Source organism: Eretmochelys imbricata, chromosome 14 (genome assembly GCF_965152235.1).
Source record: "Eretmochelys imbricata isolate rEreImb1 chromosome 14, rEreImb1.hap1, whole genome shotgun sequence".
NCBI lineage: Eukaryota > Metazoa > Chordata > Testudines > Cheloniidae > Eretmochelys > Eretmochelys imbricata.
The window spans coordinates 49,487,371-49,511,227 of NC_135585.1; the positions used below are offsets into that span (position 1 = coordinate 49,487,371).

General features: G+C 46.8%; 1 protein-coding gene across 1 annotated transcript in view; it reads right to left on the reverse strand.

The window, feature by feature from the left end:
- LOC144274529 (butyrophilin subfamily 1 member A1-like) overlaps positions 1–15,725 on the reverse strand; it is a 29,040-nt gene extending 13,315 nt beyond the window's left edge. Inside the window, exons 1-4 of the mRNA XM_077833406.1 lie at positions 15,610–15,725; positions 13,595–13,942; positions 11,876–12,157; positions 10,376–10,480 (exon numbers count right to left, since the gene is read on the reverse strand). Of these exons, the coding sequence (XP_077689532.1) occupies positions 10,376–10,480; positions 11,876–12,157; positions 13,595–13,942; positions 15,610–15,709 (835 nt within the window). The 5' untranslated portion in view covers positions 15,710–15,725. The remainder of the gene's footprint in view (positions 1–10,375; positions 10,481–11,875; positions 12,158–13,594; positions 13,943–15,609) is intronic.
- Between the last annotated feature and the right edge of the window lie 8,132 nt (positions 15,726–23,857).

Consider the following 23,857-nt stretch of genomic DNA (forward strand, 5'->3'; position numbering starts at 1 on the left):
GGCTCCCTCCCCTCTCCCCATGAGGGCTGGCAGGGACCCTGCCTTGCACCTGTTCAGGGCTGGTTTAAGAGAGGGGATTTAAGGGCTGCAGGCAAAGGGGGGCTCCTGCAAAAAGATCTCCAGACTGCCAAAAATGCAGATCTTTTTGCAGGGCCGCCTTAGCCCAGGGCTGTGGGCTGCAGCCACTGAAGCCCCTGCATTCCGGCCCAGCCTGGTGTTGGCGGGGAGGTGGCTCTGCACGCTGGCATGTCATTCCCCCCTCCGCTGGGCTGGAGCTGCGCGTGCCAGGAAGGTCAGTCCCACAGGCTTCCTTGACTTGCAGACACCCCCACCCCCCGCAGCTCCCATTGGCCAGGAATCACAGTCAATGGGAGCTATGTGGGGTGGTGCCTGCAGGCAAGCACAGGACAGAGCATGGAGCCACGTGCCCCCCCTCCCCAGGGCCTGCACCACCAAAGGGGAGCTGTCCCAGGTAAGCGCCCCGCACCACAACCTCCTGCCCCAGCCCTGAGCCCTCTCCTGCACCCTAACTCCCTCCCAGACCCCACACTTCCAACCTCCTGCCCTGAGCCCTCTCCCACACTCCAATCTCCTTGGCGCCAGCCTGGAGCCCCCTCCTGCATCTGAAAGCCCTCATCCCCAGCCACACCCTAGAGTCCACAACCCTAGTCAGAGCCCTCACCCCCTTCCACACCCACACCCTGCCCCAATCCACAGCCCCCTCCTGCACTCTGAATCCCTCATTTTTGGCCGTACCCCGGAGCCTAGGGGGCCCCACAAACTCTAATAGTCCCAGGCCCCCAGAAGAGTTAATTGCGGACCTGCACCCGCTTGAACATTCCTCCTAGGGGCCTGCCCCACAGTCTGAAGACCTCTGAACTAGAGGATCCAGTCATCCCTTCTGGGCTTAAACACTATGACTCTATAACTGTATTGCTTCTCAATTTTTCAAATTAACTTCTGGTGTGAAATTCATCCTCTCTAGTCTTTCCCCATGTTTTATAAAGCTATATTAAAGTTGACCCCCCCACACACACACACACCTTCCCAAAAGACTGATACTAATAGCAAAGTAAGCAAACTAAAAAGGCTTCCTACTGCAGCAATGTTAAGTTAAATTTAAAATCAAACACCTCCACCACTGCTACACAAACTCCCACGTTAGAATCCAAACTGGTACAAAAAGTTTCTTGTCATAGGAAGGACAACGACACTTATTTCTTTATCTCATTTGTCTAAAAATTAGAGAGAAATAAATAGATATTTTTGTTAGGTGTTTCCCTTTCCTTATGTTTTATTTCTCTTTATCATCAGTATGACAGTGAAGGCTGAGAGAAATCAACCTCCCTTTCAGGACATCAGAGAAGAGGATCCAGGGCTCTCTTCTGGTCTTAAACTCTGTGACTCTATTGCTTATCAGTTTTTCACATTAGATTTTGGTGTGAAATCTACCCAGTTTAGCGCTTCCCCACATTTTATACAATTACATTAAACCCCACAAGAAAGAATAATAATAAAAAGCAAGTAAACAAACAAGGGTTTCGTATTGCAACAAAATTGTAAAAGTTAAATTTAATATCAAACAACTCCAAACCATTTAAACAAACTCCCAGATGAAGATCCAATTATCAAAAAAAAAAAAAAAAAATCCTTTTCAGAGTGTGGATAATGACACTTACCAATTTCTATATCTCGTTTACCTAAAAATTAAAGAGAAATACCCATATTGTTGGTTAGGAGTTTCCCTTTTCTTATGTTTTATTTCTCTTTATCATCAATATGACAGTTAAGACTGAGAGATTATTTCTGTTCAAACTCCTCTTACGGAGATCAGACTAGACCAGTGGTGCTCAAACTTTTCCTGTCACACCCCCCACTTACTAGTAATGGAGTCAGTCTCTGCCCCCCCTTCCTCCTCCATTACACCACGGTTGGCTGAGTTCAGGAGCTTGGGCTGAAAGCAGAGCTGGGGATAAGGGAGGAGCTGGAAGTAGAGGTGGAGCTGTGCTGTGGGTGAGGAGGGATTGCGGGCAGAGTTGGGCTGGAGGCAGGGCAGGGGGCGGAGTGGAACTGTGGCTGGGGCAGGAGCTGGGCTAGTGGGCTGAGCATGGCAGGGGCTAGGGCAGGGCGGGGGGGGGGGAGTGGAGCTGCAGCTGGGGCCAGACCTGGGCTGGGGGTGGAGCAGGGGACCGAGCGAAGCTGGGGTGGGATCAGAGGTGGAATTGGGGCAGAGCAGGGATGGGTGGCACTACCTCCCCACCCCCAATGGGGGCTGGCCTGGGCCCTGCCACGCGCCTCCTCCCCCAAACATTCCTTCGTTCACTCCTAGCAGGGCATACCCCACAGCTTTTGGACCACTGGACAAGAGGATCCAGTCATCCTTTCTGGTCTTAAACTCTGTGATTCTATTATTACATTGCTTATCAATTTTTCAAATTAGCTTCTAGTGTGAAATTCATCCAGTTTAGTCTTTCCCCACAATTCATGAACTTTCATTTAAAACCCCCACACACACCATGAAAAGAATGATAACAACTATAATAAAAAGCTTGAAGCAAACAAATGAAAAAGGTTCTCTACTGCAAAGAGAAAAGGAGGACTTGTGGCACCTTAGAGACTAACAAATTTATTAGAGCATAAGCTTTCATGAGCTACATCGGATGCGTCCAATGAAGTGAGCTGTAGCTCACGAAAGCTTATGCGCTAATAAATTTGTTAGTCTCTAAGGTGCCACAAGGCCTCCTTTTCTTTTTGCGAATACAGACTAACACGGCTGCTACTCTGAAACCATTCTCTACTGCAACAATTTTAAAACTTAAATTTAAGAGCGAACACCTCCACCACAATTAAGCCAGCTCCCACATGAGTATTAAAATTTTCTTGTCAGAGGAAGGATAATGACACTTACCAATTTCTATATCTCTTTTGCCTAAAAATTAAACAGACAGACACATATTGTTTGTTAGGAGATTCCCTTGTCTTATGTTTCATTTCCCTTTATGATCAATACAATTACAGCTGAGAGATTATTATTTCTACTCAATCTCCTCTTAAGGAGGTTAGACTAAACGATCCATTCATCCCTTCTGGTCTTAAACTGGAAGAGAAGGTTCAAGCTCTGGAGCAACAGGTATCGACCCTGCGTTGAATAAGAGAAACTGAAGATTTCCTGGATAGACATCAGGATATGATTCTACAGTCACAATGTTCTGATGATTCAGAGCAGGCTGCGCAGCGGGGACAGGAGGACGGTGAAGAAATTTGGCAGCATGTGACCTCCAGAAGAAGAAAGGGGAGCATCCATGTACCAACAACGCAGATACAGGTAAGTAACCGTTTTCATGTTCTCTCCACAGGTACTAATGCGGAGAGTGGACTAGATGAGACATCTGAGGGAAGGGAACAGAAGGAGACTCCGCCGATTGGAAGGCATGAGATGCACTGTCCTAGGGTTGGGGGTTCCACGACCACCGCTCCCAAGAGAAGGAGGCGGGTGGTGGTGGTCAGGGACGCTCTCCTCAGGGGGACTGAGTCATCTATCTGCCGCCACGACCAGGAAAACCGAGAAGTCTGCTGCTCGCCAGGAGCTAGGATTCGCGATGTGACGGAGAGACTGCCGAGACTCATCAACCCCTCGGATCGCTACCCCTTCCTGCTTCTCCACATGGGCACCAATGGTACTGCCAAGAATGACCTTGAGCGGATCACTGCAGACTACATGGCTCTGGGAAGAAGGATAAAGGAGTTTGAGGTGCAAGTGGTCTTCTCGTCCATCCTCCCCGTGGAAGGAAAAGGCCTGGGTAGAGACCGTCAAATCGTGGACGTCAACGAATGGCTATGCAGGTGGTATCGGAGAGAAGGCTTTGGATTCTTTGACCATGGGATGGTGTTCCAAGAAGGAGGAGTGCTAGGCAGAGACGGGCTCCACCTAACGAAGAGAGGGAAGAGCATCTTTGCGAGCAGGCTGGCTAACCTAGTGAGGAGGGCTTTAAACTAGGTTCACCGGTGTAAGGAGACCAAAGCCCTGAGGTAAGTGGGGAAGTGGGACACCGGGAAGAAGCACGAGCAGGAGCACGCGAGAAGGCAGGGCTCCTGCCTCATACTGAGAAAGAGGGATGATCAGCGAGTTATCTCAAGTACCTATACACAAATGCAAGAAGCCTGGGAAACAAGCAGGGAGAACTGGAAGTCCTGCCACAGTCAAGGAATTATGATGTGATTGGAATAACAGAGACTTGGTGGGATAACTCACATGACTGGAGTACTGTCATGGATGGATATAAACTGTTCAGGAAGGACAGGCAGGGCAGAAAAGGTGGGGGAGTTGCACTGTATGTAAGGGAGCAGTATGACTGCTCAGAGCTCCGGTATGAAACTGCAGGAAAACCTGAGAGTCTCTGGATTAAGTTCAGAAGTGTGAGCAACAAGGGTGATGTCGTGGTGGGAGTCTGCTATAGACCACCGGACCAGGGGGATGAGGTTGATGAGGTTTTCTTCCAGCAACTCACGGAAGTTACTAGATCTCAGGCCCTGGTTCTCATGGGAGACTTCAATCACCCTGATATCTGCTGGGAGAGCAATACAGCGGTGCACAGACAATCCAGGAAGTTTTTGGAAAGTGTAGGGGACAATTTCCTGGTGCAAGTGCTGGAGGAACCAACTAGGGGCAGAGCTCTTCTTGACCTGCTGCTCACAAACCAGAAAGAATTAGTAGGGGAAGGAAAAGTGGATGGGAACCTGGGAGGCAGTGACCATGAGATGGTCGAGTTCAGGATCCTGACACAGGGAAGAAAGGAGAGCAGCAGAATACGGACCCTGGACTTCAGAAAAGCAGACTTTGACTCCCTCAGGGAACTGATGGGCAGGATCCCCTGGGAGAATAACATGAGGGGGAAAGGAGTCCAGGAGAGCTGGCTGTATTTTAAAGAATCCTTATTGAGGTTGCAGGGGCAAACCATCCCGATGTATAAAAAGAATAGTAAGTATGGCAGGCAACCAGCTTGGCTTAACAGTGAAATCCTTGCTGATCTTAAATACAAAAAAGAAGCTTACAAGAAGTGGAAGATTGGACAAATGACCAGGGAAGAGTATAAAAATATTGCTCGGGCATGCAGGAGTGAAATCAGGAAGGCCAAATCACACCTGGAGTTGCAGCTAGCAAGAGATGTTAAGAATAACAAGAAGGGTTTCTTCAGGTATGTTAGCAATAAGAAGAAAGTCAAGGAAAGTGTGGGCCCCTTACTGAATGAGGGAGGCAACCTAGTGACAGAGGATGTGGAAAAAGCTAATGTACTCAATGCTTTTTTTGCCTTTGTCTTCACGAACAAGGTCAGCTCCCAGACTGCTGCACTGGGCAGCACAGCATGGGGAGGAGGTGACCAGCTCTCTGTGGAGAAATAAGTGGTTCGGGACTATTTAGAAAAGCTGGACGAGCACAATCCATGGGGCCAGATGCGCTGCATCCAAGAATGCTAAAGGAGTTGGCGGATGTGACTGCAGAGCCATTGGCCATTATCTTTGAAAACTCATGGCGATCGGGGAAGTCCCGGACGACTGGAAAAAGGCTAATGTAGTGCCCATCTTTAAAAAAGGGAAGAAGGAGGATCCTGGGAACTACAGGCCGGTCAGCCTCACCTCAGTCCCTGGAAAATTCATGGAGCAGGTCCTCAAGGAATCAATTCTGAAGCACTTAGAGGAGAGGAAAGTGATCAGGAACAGTCAGCATGGTTTCACCAAGGGCAAGTCATACCTGACTAACCTAATTACCTTCTATGACGAGATAACTGGCTCTGTGGATGAGGGGAAAGCAGTGGACATGTTGTTCCTTGACTTTAGCAAAGCTTTTGACACGGTCTCCCACAGTATTCTTGTCAGCAAGTTAAAGAAGTATGGGCTGGATGAATGGACTATAAGGTGGATAGAAAGCTGGCTAGATTGTCGGGCTCAACGGGTAGTGATCAATGGCTCCATGTCTAGTTGGCAGCCAGTATCTAGCGGAGTGCCCCAAAGGTCGGTCCTCGGGCCGGTTTTGTTCAATATCTTCATAAATGATCTGGAGGATGGTGTGGATTGCACCCTCAGCAAGTTTGCAGATGACACTAAACTGGGAGGAGAGGTAGATACGCTGGAGGGTAGGGATAGGATACAGAGGGCCCTAGAAAAATTAGAGGATTGGGCCAAAAGAAATCTGATGAGGTTCAACAAGGACAAGTGCAGAGTCCTGCACTTAGGACGGAAGAATCCCATGCATCGCTACAGACTAGGGACCGAATGGCTAGGCAGCAGTTCTGCAGAAAAGGACCTAGCGGTTACAGTGGACGAGAAGCTGGATATGAGTCAACAGTGTGCCCTTGTTGCCAAGAAGGCCAAAGGCATTTTGGGATGTATATGTAGGGGCATTGCCAGCAGATCGAGGGACGTGATTGTTCCCCTCTATTCGACATTGGTGAGGCCTCATCTGGAGTACTGTGTCCAGTTTTGGGCCCCTCACTACAAGAAGGATGTGGAAAAATTGGAAAGAGTCCAGCGGAGAGCAACAAAAATGATTAGGGGACTGGAACATATGACTTATGAGGAAAGGCTGAGGGAACTGGGATTGTTTAGTCTGCGGAAGAGAAGAATGATGGGGGATTTGATAGCTGCTTTCAACTACCTGAAAGGTGGTTCCAAAGAGGATGGATCTAGACTGTTCTCAGTGGTAGCTGATGACAGAACAAGGAGTAATGTTCTCAAATTGCAGTGGGGGAGGTTTAGGTTGGATATTAGGAAAAACTGTTTCACTAGGAGGGTGGTGAAACACTGGAATGCGTTACCTAGGGAGGTGGTGGAATCTCCATCCTTAGAAGTTTTTAAGGTCAGGCTTGACAAAGCCCTGGCTGGGATGATTTAGTTGGGGATTGGTCCTGCTTTGAGCAGGGGGTTGGACTAGATGACCTCCTGAGGTCCCTTCCAACCCTGATATTCTATGATTCTATGATTCTGTGACTCTATTGCTTATCAATTTTTCACATGAGCTTTCGCTGTGAAATTAATCCATTTTAATCTTTCCCCACGTTTTATAAAATTACATTTCAAAACAAACCCCTATAAACCCTAACAAGAATTATAGTAATAATAAAAAGGAAGCAAACAAACTTAAAAGATTTCATATTGCAACAATTTTAAAAGTTACATTTGAAAACAAACACCTCCACCATAATTAAACAAACTGCCACATGAGGATCCAAATTGGTACAAAAATTTCTTATCAGAGGAAGGACAATCACACGTACGTATTTCTTTATCTCATTTGTCTAAAAAATTAAAGAGAAATAAATATATATTTTTGTTAGGCATTTACATTTTCTTATGTTTTATTTCTCTTTATCATCAATACAAGAGTAAAGGCTGAGAGAAATCAACATCCTCTTCCGGACATCAGATAAGAGGATCAGCTCCCTTCCGGTCTTAAACTCTGTGACTCTCTTGCTTATCAGTTTTTCAAATTAGACTTTGGTGTGAAATCTATCCAATTTAGTGCTTTCTCATATTTTATCAAGTTACTGTAATCCCCCAACCAAAAAGAAACAATTATAAAAAAAGCAAACATGTAAACAAACAAAATCAGGCTAAATATTGCAACAGAAGTGTAAAAGTTAAACTGAAAAGTGAACAATTCCACAACAATTAAACAAACTCCCACATGTCAGAAGACGGGAAATGACACTTACCAATTTCTATATCTCGTTTGCCTAAAAATTAAACAGAAATACACATATTGTATATTAGGAGTTTCCCTTTTCTTTTGTTTTATTTCTCATGATCATCAATATAATTAAGGTTTAGAAAGTATTTCTATTCAGCTTCCTCTTAAGGATGTCAGACTCGATGATCTGGTCATCTCTTCTGGTCATAAACTCTGTGATTCTATTAGAATAATAGAAGTCTAATCCCTCGCACTCGTGGCAGGACTAAATATTATCTAGACCACCACCACAGGTGTTTGTCTAACCTCCTCTTAAAAAACTCCAGTGAAGACGATTCTACATCCTCCTTTATTCCATTTATTCCCTACTCTTCCTGTTAGGAAGTTTTTCCAGCGTAAACCTCCCTCACTGCAATTTAAGCCCCTTGCTTCTTGTCCTATCCTGAGAGGTTAATGACAACAATTTACCTCCCTCCTCCTTGTAACAATTTTTGCATATACTTGAAAACTGTTATCATGTCCACCCGCAGTCTTCTCTTCTCCAGACTAAATAAACCCACCTCCCTGCCCCTCTCATTAAAAGAGGGCCAGAACTGAAAGACCTGCCCACAGGGTGGGGGCACTAAGTGTGTTAACCACTAGGCTACCTAACCCACCGATGACTCTATTACCCTCCTACAGGGGGATCCAATTGTGTACAAAAAATTTCTTCTGAGGGAAGAAAATGACACTTACCAATTTCTAGATCTCGTTTCACTAAAACGTAAACAGAAATACATATAACAAATTTTATGAGCTTTCCTTCCCTTATATGTTATTTCTCTTCATCATCAATACAAAGTTAAGGCTGGGTGATTATTTTTATTCAACGTCCTTTTTTCTATTGCTTCCCCAAAACCACAGGCCCACTAACATTTTGGTGTGAAGTTTATCTAGTTTAGATTTACCCCAAATTTTATAAAACTAGATTAACACACCCTGTCCTGGGGCACATCCCCTTCCTAGTGAGGAAGAGACGAAAACTCCTCTGGGCTCAAGTGACCTCATTCCTACAGGGCCTGCTCCACTTGGAAGAAATGATCTTCAAAGGGAGAGGTTGTCACAGGAGGGGGCAGCAACCAGGAGGAAGGCTGCTGGAACTCAGGGGAGCTGATTCGTGCACCAGAGCCAATCGGAGGAAGACAACTTACCTAGGGTATTCCGTGGGGCTGGGGAAGGGGAAGCTACGACCTTTGTTGGAAAAATTCCAAGCCCTAGTGGGCTGCCCTGTCCCTTCCACAAAGAAACAGGTGCCAACAGGTGCCAGGTCCCCTCCCCTGCTAATCCCCTGGGGCGCCCTGAGCTCCGTGGGGGCCCCCAAAGCCGGAGCCCAGGGCAGCTGCCTCTTTTGCCCCCCCCCATCAGCTGATGGGGGGAACAAAAAGTCAGCTGTGTGCAGGCCCAGCCAGTGGCCGGCTCTTACCAGAGCACTGCACTGGCCCGCGTCTGCCCACTTTCACCTCTGTTTCCATTGATATGGGGACTAAGGCCCAGACAGCTAAGCAACACCCATACTTATATCACTGAGCCTGCCCAGAGAGCAAACAGTCCTTTCCCCCTCACTGGGTAACAGTGCCGCATATCGCAGAAATTGAGGTACACACAGGTTTCATAAAAATATTGTAGAAAATTCCCACTTCAGCACACCTTCCTGAACAAGCCAGACCTCTATAGATTCTTTTGAAAGACTCTGAGACTGAGGGCTCATCTGCGATGAAAACTTACACCCCTCAGACATGTAGCTATGTCGACCCAACCCTCTATTTGGAAGGACTTTTAAGGGGAATGGTCTCTGGAAACATCCAAACAGGCCCTAAAATGGTCCATCCTATTACACTCTCCTCAGCCTGACAAACACAGAGAAGTAAAAATAAATAATAGAAAACAACAAATCTATATACAGTTGTGTGACTGTGGTCAAAAATTGTATTTGTGGAAAAAAGGAAATTGAAACTTACCAACTTCTTCAGTAAGTTTCCCTGAAAAGTACAGAAATAAATATAAATTATTCTCATTGCCTTGCTTCATGAAACAGAGTTAAAAGACTACATCCTATTGGTACAAAATTAATTAGAAGCATGGAGGGAAAAGTCCGATTTATTTGGAAATTGGGCTGGTATTCTTTATGGATGAAGTTCAGCAGGGCATGCACAGCTGTGTCTGAGTTATGTGAACGTGGATATGGTTTTTTTTTCCTAACTGAGGAACAAATGTGTTTATTTATTGATTTATGACAGGGGCATGTCTATACGGGCTATCACTGTAATGTCGACATGAATTACACTTTATTAGGAAAAAAAAAGAGATTAAGTACAAATATGAGAGGCTAGACTTTGCAGAATCTTCTCTCAAGTGGGACCGGAGAACTGGGAAGAGAGGGAGATGGAGGACCAAGCGGAACAGAGATGTATCTGCTATGATCCGATTCTCTGATTCGGTTCTATTGTCTGAGGCTCTCCTCCCTTCTGTTCTCTCCCTTGCACCTCTGTCCCCCCCGCCCCCATCAATAAATTCACAGGCAATTCTTCTTTATTTCAGACCAGATCAGCAGATCACATGTTCTTTTCATGTTAAATTCCTAAATTTCCCTTATTTATTTATGTATTAGAAAAAAACCTTTATTTCTAATATATTTCTCCCTCTGATATTTACCTTTCATTTTAAAGAGATAAACAGTGACGCCAATGCAACAAAGCAAAACCACCAGGATCACACTCAGAGCCACCATCCAGGGATTCATCCTTGGGAAAAAGAGATCTGAAAAACAAAACACCCAGGGCTTATCTTAGTTTGGAAGTCGTGACTAAAAACAGATTTTTTTTCCCATACAAATACATAAATAGTGCCCAGCAGGATTTGTGTGAGCTAAGAGTGAAAGAATGGACATGTCTACACTACACAAAAGACCAGAAATTGATTTTAAATATGGCTCCAATCAACACAGCTTTACCACCGATTTATCCTTGAAAACACAGCCCTGATTTGATTCATTGCTGTTCAGAGAGCCAAAGAGATCAGGGGCAAATTCTCTGCACATAAAACCCCAGTGATTCCAATAGGGTTCTACCAGAAAAGAATTTGGCCTTTAGCAGCAAGCAATATTCAGAAACTGCCAGATTAATTAGCATATTTTTGAAAAATCCACTGTTACCCCCTAATATTGGGAAAAACCATAATCACAATTTGTCCAAACACTTGTGCAGCAAATTAACAAATTTCAAATTGCTCTTCTTGTGTTCCCAGTGCAGTCATCTAAACAGGATGGAATTTTCAAATGTCCCTAGTGTCTTTTCCACACATGGTTTGTGCTCTGATTTAGTGAACCTGGGGCAACTCTCTTATGGGGTCATTCTTAAACTGGTTCAAGAGTTGACAACATATGAGGGTTGTACCAATTTAAATAAATTGATGCATAAAACCTTAAATCATAAATCAGTTTCATAGTGCTCTATCTCCATTTAGCTGAAGTTGATAAGGAATTGACTGCAGCTAAATCTATTTAAGGTACTCTGAAACTTATACAAGAAGTGTTCACACAAGTGGGTGGCATCGCTTAACTAGTTAATCAGTGCATCTTTTGTGTGTAGACAAGGGGTAAAATGAGTCCTTTTGTGGATCCAGAGCAAAGTGAATTAAGGAGCACAAGTCCCATTGAACATCAGTAAAAACAATATCACATGACTTAGGTGACATTTCACACAAGTAATGAAGTTGGTGAAGTGAACAGATCACGAAAGCCCTGCGTGGATACAAAATTGGTATCCGCATCCAGTCTGCAATCGCCCAAAATGATGAGGATATCTGTGGATATCCATCTGTGGGTTTAAAGGGCTCTACAGACCACAATCAAGCCAAAGTACAAAATTTATCACATTCAAAAAAATCATTAAGGTGAATTTAAGGTTACAGGAACCTACTGAATCAGTGGATTGAATGAAAGTTTCCTCTCAAAACCTGTATAGTCTGAATACTCACAATTAAGGGGCTCAAGTTGCCTCAACTGTGACCCTGGAAAAACACCAGCCTCCTATCTTCTATGTTTGTACGTGGATTATGAAATATTCACCACAGATGTTTCAGTTCTTTTCTTCCTATATTTTGTTTGGTTTCTAGTGGTGGTGAGTTCAGTGTGGGGTTTGGATGGTAACTCACCTGCTATATAAATGGCCGATTCCTTTTCTTGATTGAGAACGGTGTTCCTGATGCAACAGGACAAGTTTTCGTTTGAATGTTCTGTTACGATGAGAGCAATTTCTGTTTCAAACAGGCTGTTGTCTCCTTGGGATTTTGTTTCAGAGGGTGATGGTAAATGTCGTCCATTGAGACCTCTCCATAGCACCTCAGGCTCTGGGTACCAACCAATTGATCGACAAACCACCCGAATCCCTCCATCCTGGTGACCTACAACAGAGAGGAGAGGAGCAGAGCCCAGACCTAAGGGGAAAATATATAAGGGTGTTAATTTCATACATTAATTTATAAAGCAGAAGGGATGAGGGACAGTCTGGGGATACTTACTCACATGAGTATGCACTAATTCAAGCGGGTAGTCAGTAGAAGGGATAAATGAATACTGGAATGTCTGAAATCCCAGTGCTCAAGGACACACAAAAATGTGAACAAATATATAAAATAAGTTCACTGAGTCAGTGGGAGATATTGTTGGCTCAAGACAGGAGCACTTGAGTGCTGTGCACCTTTGGAGATATGACCACGTAGATACCTGAATAGGATCTGAACTTTTGAAACTCTGATAATTAGTGCATTAGATAGATAGATAGATATTTTAAAATCAAATTGGCTTCATGGTTACATTGTCAAAGCAGCTCAGTCTTCACTAAGAGTGGTAAATACATAATTTCCCCTTCTCACTAGGACACTGCAATCCATGTACATCATATGATTATGGTATGGGGCAAAAATTGGGGATCGGTCCTGCTTTGAACAGGGGGTTGGACTAGATGACCTCCTGAGGTCCCTTCTAACCCTGATATTCTAGGATTCTCTGATTATGATATAATTGTGTAGCATCTTGTACAAGATGTGTCAAATAAGGTGTCAATGGAAAAGTTATGATTTGCTGAATAAGATTATCCTATTTCAATGCATGTATCATTTTTGTATCTGGAGTTATGAATATTGACTATGCATCTGTATTTCAAATGTTATTGTTCTGGGTAACACCCAAAACTAGCCTTTCAGGTACAACAGTGAAGAAGCTAGACAGGGCTAAGGGCCCATCAACGCAAACAATGAGCCATGGAAAAGTCTTGTCCTCCCTAGGGGACACATCAGACAGCCTATGAATAATGGCTGCCATGACTCATCAAGAATGCAGGTGCATGTGACTAGATAACATGATACTGAATTCCTTTTTGGTACCTATATTTTTCCACAAACTGGGCTGGGAACAAAGGGGTTCCTGCCATATGAAAGAAACTGTAAAAGGTTGAAGTGACATCACCAATGGGCCTCACTTTAATAACACTGCATTTGATTTTAACTACACCCCTAAATAACAAGCAACCCATCAGAAGACCATAAAAGTCTGGCATTCCCACCTTAGCCACACATCCTAGAAATGACTGCATAGCAACTGGAAAGCCATATTTATCAAGAAGTCCTTTCCCTCTTAACTGAAGACACCTTTTGGGAGTCAATCAAGATTGGGCAAGAAAGTGCCTTGGCCATCCTGCAAATGTGTTTAATAACACGTTGGGAAAGTTTTCAGCATATTTTCCCAAATATGAAAGTGGCTGTTTGCTGAAATTTAGATACGCTGTGTTATTGTAAAATATTTCACAAGCAGGGAGTCACAGTTATTGTAATAGGAAAGACCACACAAAGCTAAAACTGAGACAAGGCACTGACCTGCTACCCGCAGTTCCAATACAGCTTCTTCATAAAAAGTATCATCTTGAACAAAACAGAGGTATTGTCCTTCATCAGAGGGTCTGATATTGAGAAGCCTCAAGTGAACATTTCCATCTGTGAGTCCGGCTTTCAGAAGCTCTGTCCTTCCCTGATACTCTGGCATCTGCCCTTCATACTGATCCTTCCCATCATGATACAGGTGCACAACAGTTAAAAAGTCAGAGCGGAACCATTTCACCTCCATGTTTGCGGCACTCCTCCGGGGGGACAGGTGACAGGGTAACACAGTTTCCTGACCCAGGATGGCAGTGACAGGGTCACGAGGTCCAATCACTGTGAACTTTGCTGGAAATCCACCAGGACAGCAACAATAACAAAAAGCAGGTCAGAGGAAAATGGCAATTTGATACGAAGGACACAGCCAAGAGGTTCCATTTCAGACAAACTTTCCAAAAACTTCAGCCAGAGACAGACACTTGGCATGGAACATTTCAGCCTGAATGGTTAAGAGAGAGCAGCACTCATGGGCAGTGGGACTGGGGCTCTGTTATAAGAACTCAGCCTGCATGTATGGCACAGCACACAGCACTGAGATGGGGCATGGAGCAGATAACAGGCAAGCTTGGCGCATGGCCCAGGCACAGATCATGGGACAGAGAGTGGGGAGCTGAGAATTGGTAGGTTCAGTGCATGACAGATGCACACAGTGCTGACATGGGGTGAGAAGCTGAAGACAGGTGTATTCAGCCCATGTCATAGTCACACATCAGAGAAACTGAGGAAGAGAGCTGAGAATGGACATGCTCAGTGTATAGTTGAGATAAACTTACTATTCAACATCCCATTTTTCTAAGTGCTCTCAAATTGACACGCTTACTGACATTGCCATGAAATTTGCTGGGACTCAGCAGGAATAAGAATAGGTTTGGTGAGCCATATTTGGTGTTCTTTCACCAAGGTGTTCCTGAGACATGGCCCTGTTGCTAGAGCCAATTTGGGGGCTATTATGGTTCAATACTTCACATGCTCAAGAGACCAAATATCCAAACTTCGTGAACATTATTGCGTAAAGACAAAACAGTGCACTACGGAGAGGAGACATCCATACTCTCCTCCGGGGAAGCAATTCTTATCTCATAGCATGCCCCCCCAAACCCACTTATACCGTGGCTGTTTACAAGTGAAAAAGCACTTTATACATCACCTGAGACCCAACCCATCAGTTCCTTAACTTGTTGTTCGGTACCTTCCTTAACCCTTTTTTTGGATACCACATTCCAAACCAGGTGGATGTAGAGGTACATCCCAACCAGTGCTAGGACACACCATTCATGGCTTTGATAGGCTTCCTATTTTCTATTGTGAATACTAACTTCAGAATTGTAAAGTGGGATATTCAATACTGGTGAACAGAATTGTGGGGAGAACATAAAACATTCAAGTTAACTTCCCAACTCTCTGCCTCTCTCTCCCGTATGTGTATTATGGGACTACTGTGCATACAATGCCTAATAATACAGTGTACACGACACCTAATATATATGGATTAGCTAACAGGCCCAATTAAAAAAAGTCACACGGCATCATTATATTCTGTTTTTTCTTTTGTTTTTGTGCACATTCGTCTCTAATTATGGCTCTGATCTATTTATTTTTTATTATTTTTTTTTTTTACATCTGAAACCCACTAAGTTATTTGATTTTCTTATTTCTTATTGTTATTATTAAACTCTTCAATAAGTGTCCATCAAATTCCCTGGGCATCTTTGACAATCTTTTAAAAATACTTGTGTGAAGAAACAGACCTGGGCACTATCCCAGGAGCAAATAAAATCACCCAGGAGCAACACAATCAGGGCAAAAATTAAATAATGAAGGCGCTGATCTTGCTGTGGGGTGAAGTTTATACACTGTGAGTAGTTACATTGACTTTGAGTGAAGCATGTTGTTAAGGCACTTCAGGGGCCTAAATTAATCCCCTAAGATACAGCAGACACAGTGCGGATTCCTACCTGATTCCATCTTGTGAACATAAGAAGTAAGGAAGAAAACAATAAAACCAGGGAGAGGAGAGCTGGCTCTGGAGCTGTGGCAGAATGAGAGAACCTTCATCTTCTTCACTGTAACTTGATCTAGAAAACAGGAAGAAGGAGGAAAAAACTTTCCATAGTGAGCATAACACTAACATTAAATTATTAACGTCAAACATTAAAGAGGGCACAGTAAATAAAAAAGGAACAAATGCATTGTTAAGTGAACTCTTTCATATTTGGAGTGAGAACAGCCATTGCATTAAAATTGAAAATGTGTTTCCTTTACTTGCCTGATTTTGTCCCATCTCTACAAAATCCACATTAAAAAAAAAGTCAGAGCAGTGTAAAAGTTGTTAGTAATTCCATCAATGGAGAAAAAAGTTTTAAGGGATGAGAAATTGTGTGTGTGTGAGAGAGAAACATTCTTGTTGGTTTTTTTTTTATCCATTTCCTTTCTTTCAACATATCAGAGGCAAAATGATTCAGTCCCATAAACAAAGTTATTAAGTAACAGGGACCACAGAGAAAGACACTTCCCATAAACTTGCATTTGCAAGAGTTTGTAACTTTACAAAACAGAAATATACAATAAGTTAATTCATAACAAATCTCCCTTTGAATGCACTGGGAGCAGGAGTAGGTCCATCCAGTTTTCTTGAATAAAATAGAGGAAAGAAATAAATTCTTAAATCAAATAACCAGAACAGTCTGGCATTACATTGCAATGAAAGCAGAGGGGAAAATAGCTCACATATCATTTTGAAGATATAGTTCAAATGCAAAGTTTGTATTCAGAGTAAGACACAGCTATCCTGGGATTATTGGATCATTTGGCAGTTAGTAATTCATGCAGTGAATAACTGTCTACTAGGAGCTATCAAGGGAGATGGTATTCGAGTGACAGAAGCTCACCTACCTGATACATCCTGGAAATAAGCTTTGGGACAGTTTTAAGCTCTCTCTGGTGTTCACAGGTTTCTAAAATCCTCGTCCATTCTCCTCTAGTTAGTTTACATTGTCAGTGACTATTTCAGTGATGAGACTAAAAAATCAATTCTTAATAAGAAATTACAGAAAGAGCTGAATCCTGGTCTTTTCTTCCATATTTCTGCCAAAACGGTGTTTATTTTTTGTTGGACACTGAAGAGAAATGTGTCTCTCTCGATGCCTTCGCTAAACTAGAAAGCAAAAGTAGAAAAGGAACTGGAAAGCTATGGTAATTTCAGTCCCTATCACACCCTCATTAAGATTTGGAGATAAGGATCCTTTCTAAAGAAGCCATCCTAGCGAGGCAGTGTTGATGGCAGCTGACTCAGACATACAAGTGCCCCAATCTGGCTGAAGGCAATGAGTATTTTGAAGAGGATCTGCTTCCTGCTTGTCGAGAACTGTTCAATACTGTCCTGATAATCATTATATTTTTCATCTCATGCTCTAAATGGAAACTTACCTTTTAATTACTTAAGCAACAAGCAACCTTTGTACTGCTAATCTGGAGTTTCCTGTAAATTGACTTTCTTTATTGCTGTAAGGCTGAAGGTTAAAGCCCAACCCATCTCTCTTCTCAGGTAGGATTCAAACAGGGATCAAACTGCGGTTAGCTGATTCTAATTTCTGATTGGTCAGCAGACATAGCACTCTCCTTGTGACAGGATCCCTGGGGTACAACGTGGATCCGAGGTACCACTGTGGTCCCTTAACTCTCCAGGCTGGGCTGTCCCTCACAATGCTTTGCTAGTGAAAAGCAGCAAACCCCTCTAGGAGCTGTCATCACTAGGAGCCCCACACCCAGCTAGATTGCCTGAATGCTCCCAGAGCCACTCACACATCACACAGAGAAAGACACCAGCCAATATCCCCCAGGTCCCCAGCCTCACACCCCAGAGCTGTACCATCTTGCCCAGGTCAGCGTAAATTTATAACCCAGTCTGACCCTCCCTCAGTGTGGAGAGGACATGCTCCAGTCTTTGTACCCGCTGAGATTTCCCAAGCACTTCAACCAAAACCCACTGTTTTAGGTAAAATATAAGATTTATTAACTACAGAAATATAGATTTTAAATTATTAGAAGTGATAGGCATGAAAGGTCAGAGACAGTTACCAAAGAAAATAAAAGATAAACCTACAATCAAAATCTTAAACTTTGTTACACTAAAAGAAAAGGAGGACTTGTGGCACCTTAGAGACTAACCAATTTATTTGAGCATAAGCTTTCGTGAGCTACAGCTCACTTCATCAGATGCATCCTTTTCCTTTTGCGAATACAGACTAACACGGCTGCAACTCTGAAATTTGTTACACTAGGCAGTATTTAGCTCAGACAATTTTCTCACCTCACTGAATGGAACAGTCCTTAATACACAGGCTTCACCTTTAAGCCTGGACCAGTCTCCACAGTTGAAGTCTTTGTCTTATCAGCATTTTTGTGGCTTCCAGCTTAGAAGGGGGTGGAGAAAGGCGAAAGCACGATGCAACAGTCCCCGCATTTTATATCCTTAGCCCATGTGCCTATAACACACTTGCTCAGACATGTCCTGGTGGGCTTTGCTGAGTCACTGGGTTGAGCAATCCCCCTGGTGTGGTCTTCTGCAACTGAGTCATAGGGTTGACCAGAGCTCCCTGAACAGTTCCTGAGTTACATGGCTATTTGCAGTAAACACCCAGACAGGCTGGAGAGGAACATGTCACAGGCTGGCCCATGTACCCGGACAGGTGGTTCAATGTGACTCTCTGTTTCACATGTAAGTTTAGCATTGCCAGTCAAGACTCTGGTATTCTGTTGGCACATGGAACAAACAGGAGTGTGACAAGACCCCTTGGAGCCAGCACCACATGAAGACACCCACGTGGGGATCTGGGATGTCAACCCGCCTTTCAGGAGCAAAACAATGAGTTCTGGGAAACATAAGGAGAAGCAAAAATACATTTTGTCCCCCATTTCCTGAGGAAACCCCGGGCAGGGTCTGGTGTGTTCAGGAAAACTTGGATCCTGGTTACAACTGAAAAGCAGCAGCTCTGCCAAAGACTGAAACCTGGGGAGACTCTCCAGGGAACTGGAAGTGAAGGGCAGTGCTGGGTTTACGATGGCACCACTGGCACCATGGAGCTGGGTCCATGCTCAGAAGAGGACCCAGCCTGTTCTGCTTGCACTGTGCCCTGAGACCCCACCAGCCCACAGGCTCCCCCTCAATCTCCCCCCACCCCTTGCTCCTCTCAGCCTGCCCACCAGCGAGAGGGCTCCTCTTCACTCCCTGGCCCCACCTGCCAGCTCCTCTCTGCCCCCTGGCCAGACCCCAGTGCACCTCCAGCTCTGGGTAGTCTCTGCTTCTCACCATCTGTGGGGCCCCACCTGTCTCCCCAGAGCTGAGCCACCTGGGACTGGTGCAGAAGCCTGGCCAGTCTCAGCCAGTTGTGGGGGGGCACAGTACTGGGGGCTTGGCTGGGCCCCTCCAGGCAAGTGGGTCCTGTGGGAGCCAAGTCAGGACAGTCCCTGGCCTGGCTGATCACGCCACTCCCGAGGGGCCGGAGCGATTCTCCACCCCAGAACTAGCCCTGGCTGCACGGCCAACAGCCTGGCAGACACAGTCCCCTCGCAGAGGGCCGGTGTGTGAGGCCAGGAGACAGGGTGTGGGGAGGGGGTCTCTGGAAGGTCAGGGGGCAGGGAAGATCTGTGTGTGTCGGGGCACTAGGGAGTGGGGGTTCTGTGCGGGGTGCTGGGCAGTTGTGGTGGGGCTGTGGGCAGGGGGGTGCTGGGCAGGGGTGGTGTTAGCTGGGGCGCTGTACATTTGTGGCAGGGTCGGAGTGTGTGTGATGGGCATAGCGGGTCCGGGGGGACTCTGGCCGTAGGGAAGGGGGGGGCATGTTCCAGTGTTGGGCGGGGGGGATGTGTGGCGTGGCATGGGCCCACCCCCAAGGGGAAGGGTCATGCTGGCAGCACAGGGCTAGGCAGGCCACTGTGCATCTGGCAACTGCTGGTGTGTAAATAGTGCCCTTGCACTGGGCTGGGCAGAGTGGGGCCGCCCCTGCCATACCATGCCCCTGGACAGCCCCTCACTCCGGGAACTGACCCCCCATGCCATGCTCCACTGCCCCCAGGGGGCCCCACAAATATGTTTGGCACCAGGCCCACAAAAGGTGAATCTGACCCTGGTGAAGGGCAATGGGGAGTGGCCAGGTGCAGGATGGCCTCAGTCTATGGCATGGGCAGCTACAGATTCCCGTAAGACAATTCCCAGAATGCCCAGAGCGGGGCTGAGCCCTGACTTCAGTCTGAACTGGGGGCACTCAGCTGCTGTCAGGATGGGGCCCTAAGTGTTTCCCTGTTTCCCAGCCAGGTTACTGTGGGCTGAGGCAAAGGGACAGGTGCTCAGTGCCGGGTCCTGTAGATATTCACAGCTCGTGTCAGTGAAGATGGGGATTGGTTGGTCTGTGGGGGTTTAACAATTGCAATGATCATTAAAACTCCAATAGATCTGAGTCATTTTTATCTTAAAATGACTGAGAAACCTTCACTAGCCCGTTCCCCAGAGAGGCCGGTAACCTGAATGTTAACAAACTTCTTTCGCAGGCTGGGCCCCATGGCACTGGAAGGTCCCATGACCTGATCTGGTGCCCCTTGAAATCAGAGGAAAGATTCCCAATCACTTCAAAGGCCTTTGGATCAACCCCTCAATGACTTCCTCAGTCACCATTCACCGCACCCCAGTAACCGAGTTCTCTGCAGACGAAGTGCAGGGGGGTTGGGGAGGTGAAATCCACCCCCATCCTGGGGCCAGGACACGGGGCCCCAGCACAGCACAGCCTGTCCACCCCCTAATGTCAGCCCCTCCCCCAGGCTGTGCCCTGGAGCACTGGCTGCAGCCCCTTTGAACCACTCCTTCTCTCTCCACTGTGGAATATCAGAGCTAATTTTGATTTCATTAGAAGTCTAGTTACAGGCCGCTGAGCTCACTTTGGGCTAATGGTGCACCAGCCCTGAGGCTCCCCTACTACAAGCTGAATTCACCAAAGAGCTGAACTGACTAAGAGCTGAAATCACTGAGCGTTGTGTTAAGTAGTGGGGGAGCCTGAAGATATATTGTGGAGCAGTTTGCGGGACGGCTGGAGTGCCTTGTGGACAGGCTGGTGGAGCAGTTCGTGGGACAGCGGGAGCTGCTTGTGGGCAGCGGAGTGGAGCTTAGCGAAGCAGTTCATGGGGCGGCGAGCGAGCGGAGCGGAGGCCTATGGAGCTGTGGGGCGCTCAGCTTCAGATCATGTAAGGTGCCTCTTACCCCTGTCCCATCTCCACCCAGGTTGGGAGGTAAAGCTCCGCAGATAAACTTTTGAACTCTGGGGCTGCCCTGACCAGGGACAGAGACTTTTGGGTCATTGGACTTTTGGGACTTTGGGTGATTTGGGGTTGCTGGACTCAAGAACCAAAGGGAAAGGGGCATGCTCCAATTTGCTTGGGGTGGGTTTTTTTACTCATGGATTGTGTTATGAATCCTGTTGGTGGTGTTTCCCCAACATAATGCCACATTGTTTCTCTCTGTTATTAAAAGGCTTTTTTCTACACTCAGACTATGTGCTTGCGAGAGGGGAAGTATTGCCTCTTGGAGGCGCCCAGCGGGGGTGGTATATATTTGTCCCAGGTCACTGGGTGGGGGCTCGAGCCGGTTTGCATTGTGTTATTGGAGTGGATCCCCTAGATATTGAACCCGGCCCTTGTTGCTGCCAACTCTGACGGGCAGAAGGGTTACATTAGTGACATCGACTCAGGGCTGTGAAAAATTGTGCCGAGTGCCACAGCGAGATGGACCTAATCCCCGGTGCAGACAATGGAATTCTGCCAATGACCTGGCTACGGCCTCTCAGAAACGGGGATTAACTAGAGCAATGGAAAAAACATTTCCATCAATGCAGGATGCATCTACACTATGACACCTCAGCGACCCAGCTGTAGCTCTGCTGTAGTAGTGTAGACATACCCTTATTCTTCCTGAGGCCTGGTCTACACCTAGAGCTTAGGTTGGCCTAGGTACAACGCTCCCAGCGCTGTGAAATCTTTCACACCCTGTGTGACGCAGTTAGGCCAATCTAACCCCTGAGGTAGACGCAGATAGGTCAAGGGAAGAATTCTTTGTTGCCCTAGCTAGTGCCAGAGGTGGATTTACTGCATTGATGAAAAACCCCTTCTATTGAGGTAGGAAGTGTCTACGCTACCCACTCATTTCTATTGGGATGAATGCACACTCCCCGGCTCTCCCTTTCCCAGGATCCAGCTGGTGTGGTGCCTCCAGCTTCTCCCCAAAACACCAGTTAGAATTAATTCTGTGTCCCTGCCACCCCCACAGCTGCCTGTCCTCAGACAGGCTGATAAGTCTGCCCCCCAACTCAACATACTTCTACCCCCAGCCCCTTCACCAATTGTGACTGTGCAGCCCCCACATCTGCCCCTCAGGGACCCTCTGCTCCTCCTGCAGCGCCAAGGCTGCAGGGAAGGAGGGGGAAGGAGCTTCCAGGGGTCATAGAACTAAGAGGCCAGAGAGTTGGGTAGACAGGAGTCCTCGAGGCTGTAGAGCTAGGATGACTGTGGCTAGACAAGCACAATCCCTTGGGCAATGAAATCGGCTTCTCCACCTCTGTCACTCAGTGCTCTCTATGGTTTGACAGTCCAGAGGCTGCACAGAGTGGAGATCAGAAGCAACTTCCAGGGTCACAGAGACAGCATGATAGAAAGTCCAGAGGCAGAGGTCATAGAGACTACACTGTGTGAGACTGGAGAGGCTGATCTCAGGAACCGCAGTGGGATGTTCCCCAGGCCCCATGTCTCAGGGACACAAGCAGAGCGGGGATCCCGATCACACCCAGAGCCAGCATCAGATTCTCTCCTCAGGGACGGAGCCCGGCGGGAAAGTGAAGATCAGGGCCTCGGCACCAGCACCGATAAATGTCACTTTCCCTGGGCCACAGTCTAGACAAACACAGATCCTGCTGGGGGCCCGGCTCAGGGGGTGTCACAGGGGAGGTGAGAGCCCGGAACTGACCCCAGTCCTGCTCCACAGCCCAGATCCCCTCCTTAGGGCTACAGCTGATCCCTCCCTTCCTGCTCACAGATTCTGGCCAGCCCCACAGCCCAGGCTCCCCAACCCCCAACCTCCCCCTCCCAGCAATGTCTCCCCAAGGTGAATCCCTCACAGCCCAGCACACACAGCACAGTGTCAAATCTCTCAGAGTTTTTGGGAAGATCCTGTGCGTCCCCATCTCACACTTCTCCAATCCTCAGACAGGACGAGCCAGGGATGAGCTGTGTCTGGAGCCAGAGTCACATCCGCTGAGGGAAGAGAGAATCAGAGAGTTAGGGGCAGAGCTCGGCCCTGGAGGAGGCTGGGGCCATTTCTCACTCTCCCCAGCAGCCCTGTTCTGGCTGGGACAGGCCTGGATCCCAGGGAGCTGCCTCTGTCCTGGGCACCTGAGACTGAGCAGAGATGTCACTGCAGTCCCTCAGCCTGGGTAACGGGACCCACTTCATTACTTTCTCATTTGCTTCCAGAAGCTTCAGCTCCCTGCTCCCCCTGCTGGGGTTTCTCCATTCCCAGCATCAGAGACATAGCAAGGATGGTGTCAGAAGCTTTTCTTGAGGTGGGAACAGAGGGGATGAGTACCAGCTTAAAAACCCAGCAAGAAATTCCATCCCCAAATGCAACCTCCACTCCCAGGCCAGGGAACAGAGAGGAAGGTGCAGCATTGGAGTAGAGTCGCTTAACACCAGAGTAGGAGGTGGCATTGGGTGAGGTAGCCCCATCCCCAACCCAGAGAGAAGGGAGGAGCTGGCAGCATCAGAGGGAGAGCATCTCCCCAGTCCAGGAAACAGCTCCAATGGGAGAGCCCAGCCCTGCCCAGAGGAAAGGCCGGATGTTGGAGAAGCGCGATGAGGAGTCTCTGGGTAAAGCAGAGGGATGTGTCAGCCCTCAGGGCAGAGAGCTCTGTTCAGGTGCTGCTCAGGGAGAGTTTCTGTTCAGCAGCGTGGGCAAGAACTCAGCCCTAAGGTTGGTATCCAGAGTGTTTTTGTGATGTCAGTTTGGGATCTCCCCAGGAGTGCTAGAACCTTGGTAGAAGTTGGGGGGCGGGGCACAAGGTCCTGCCGCCTATGGTCCTGCCCCCTCTGTGGCTTCACCCCACTCCTCTTCCCATTGAGACCCCGCCCCCTCACCAGGCTGGGAGCCTTGGCCTCTGTGGAGAGACCCAG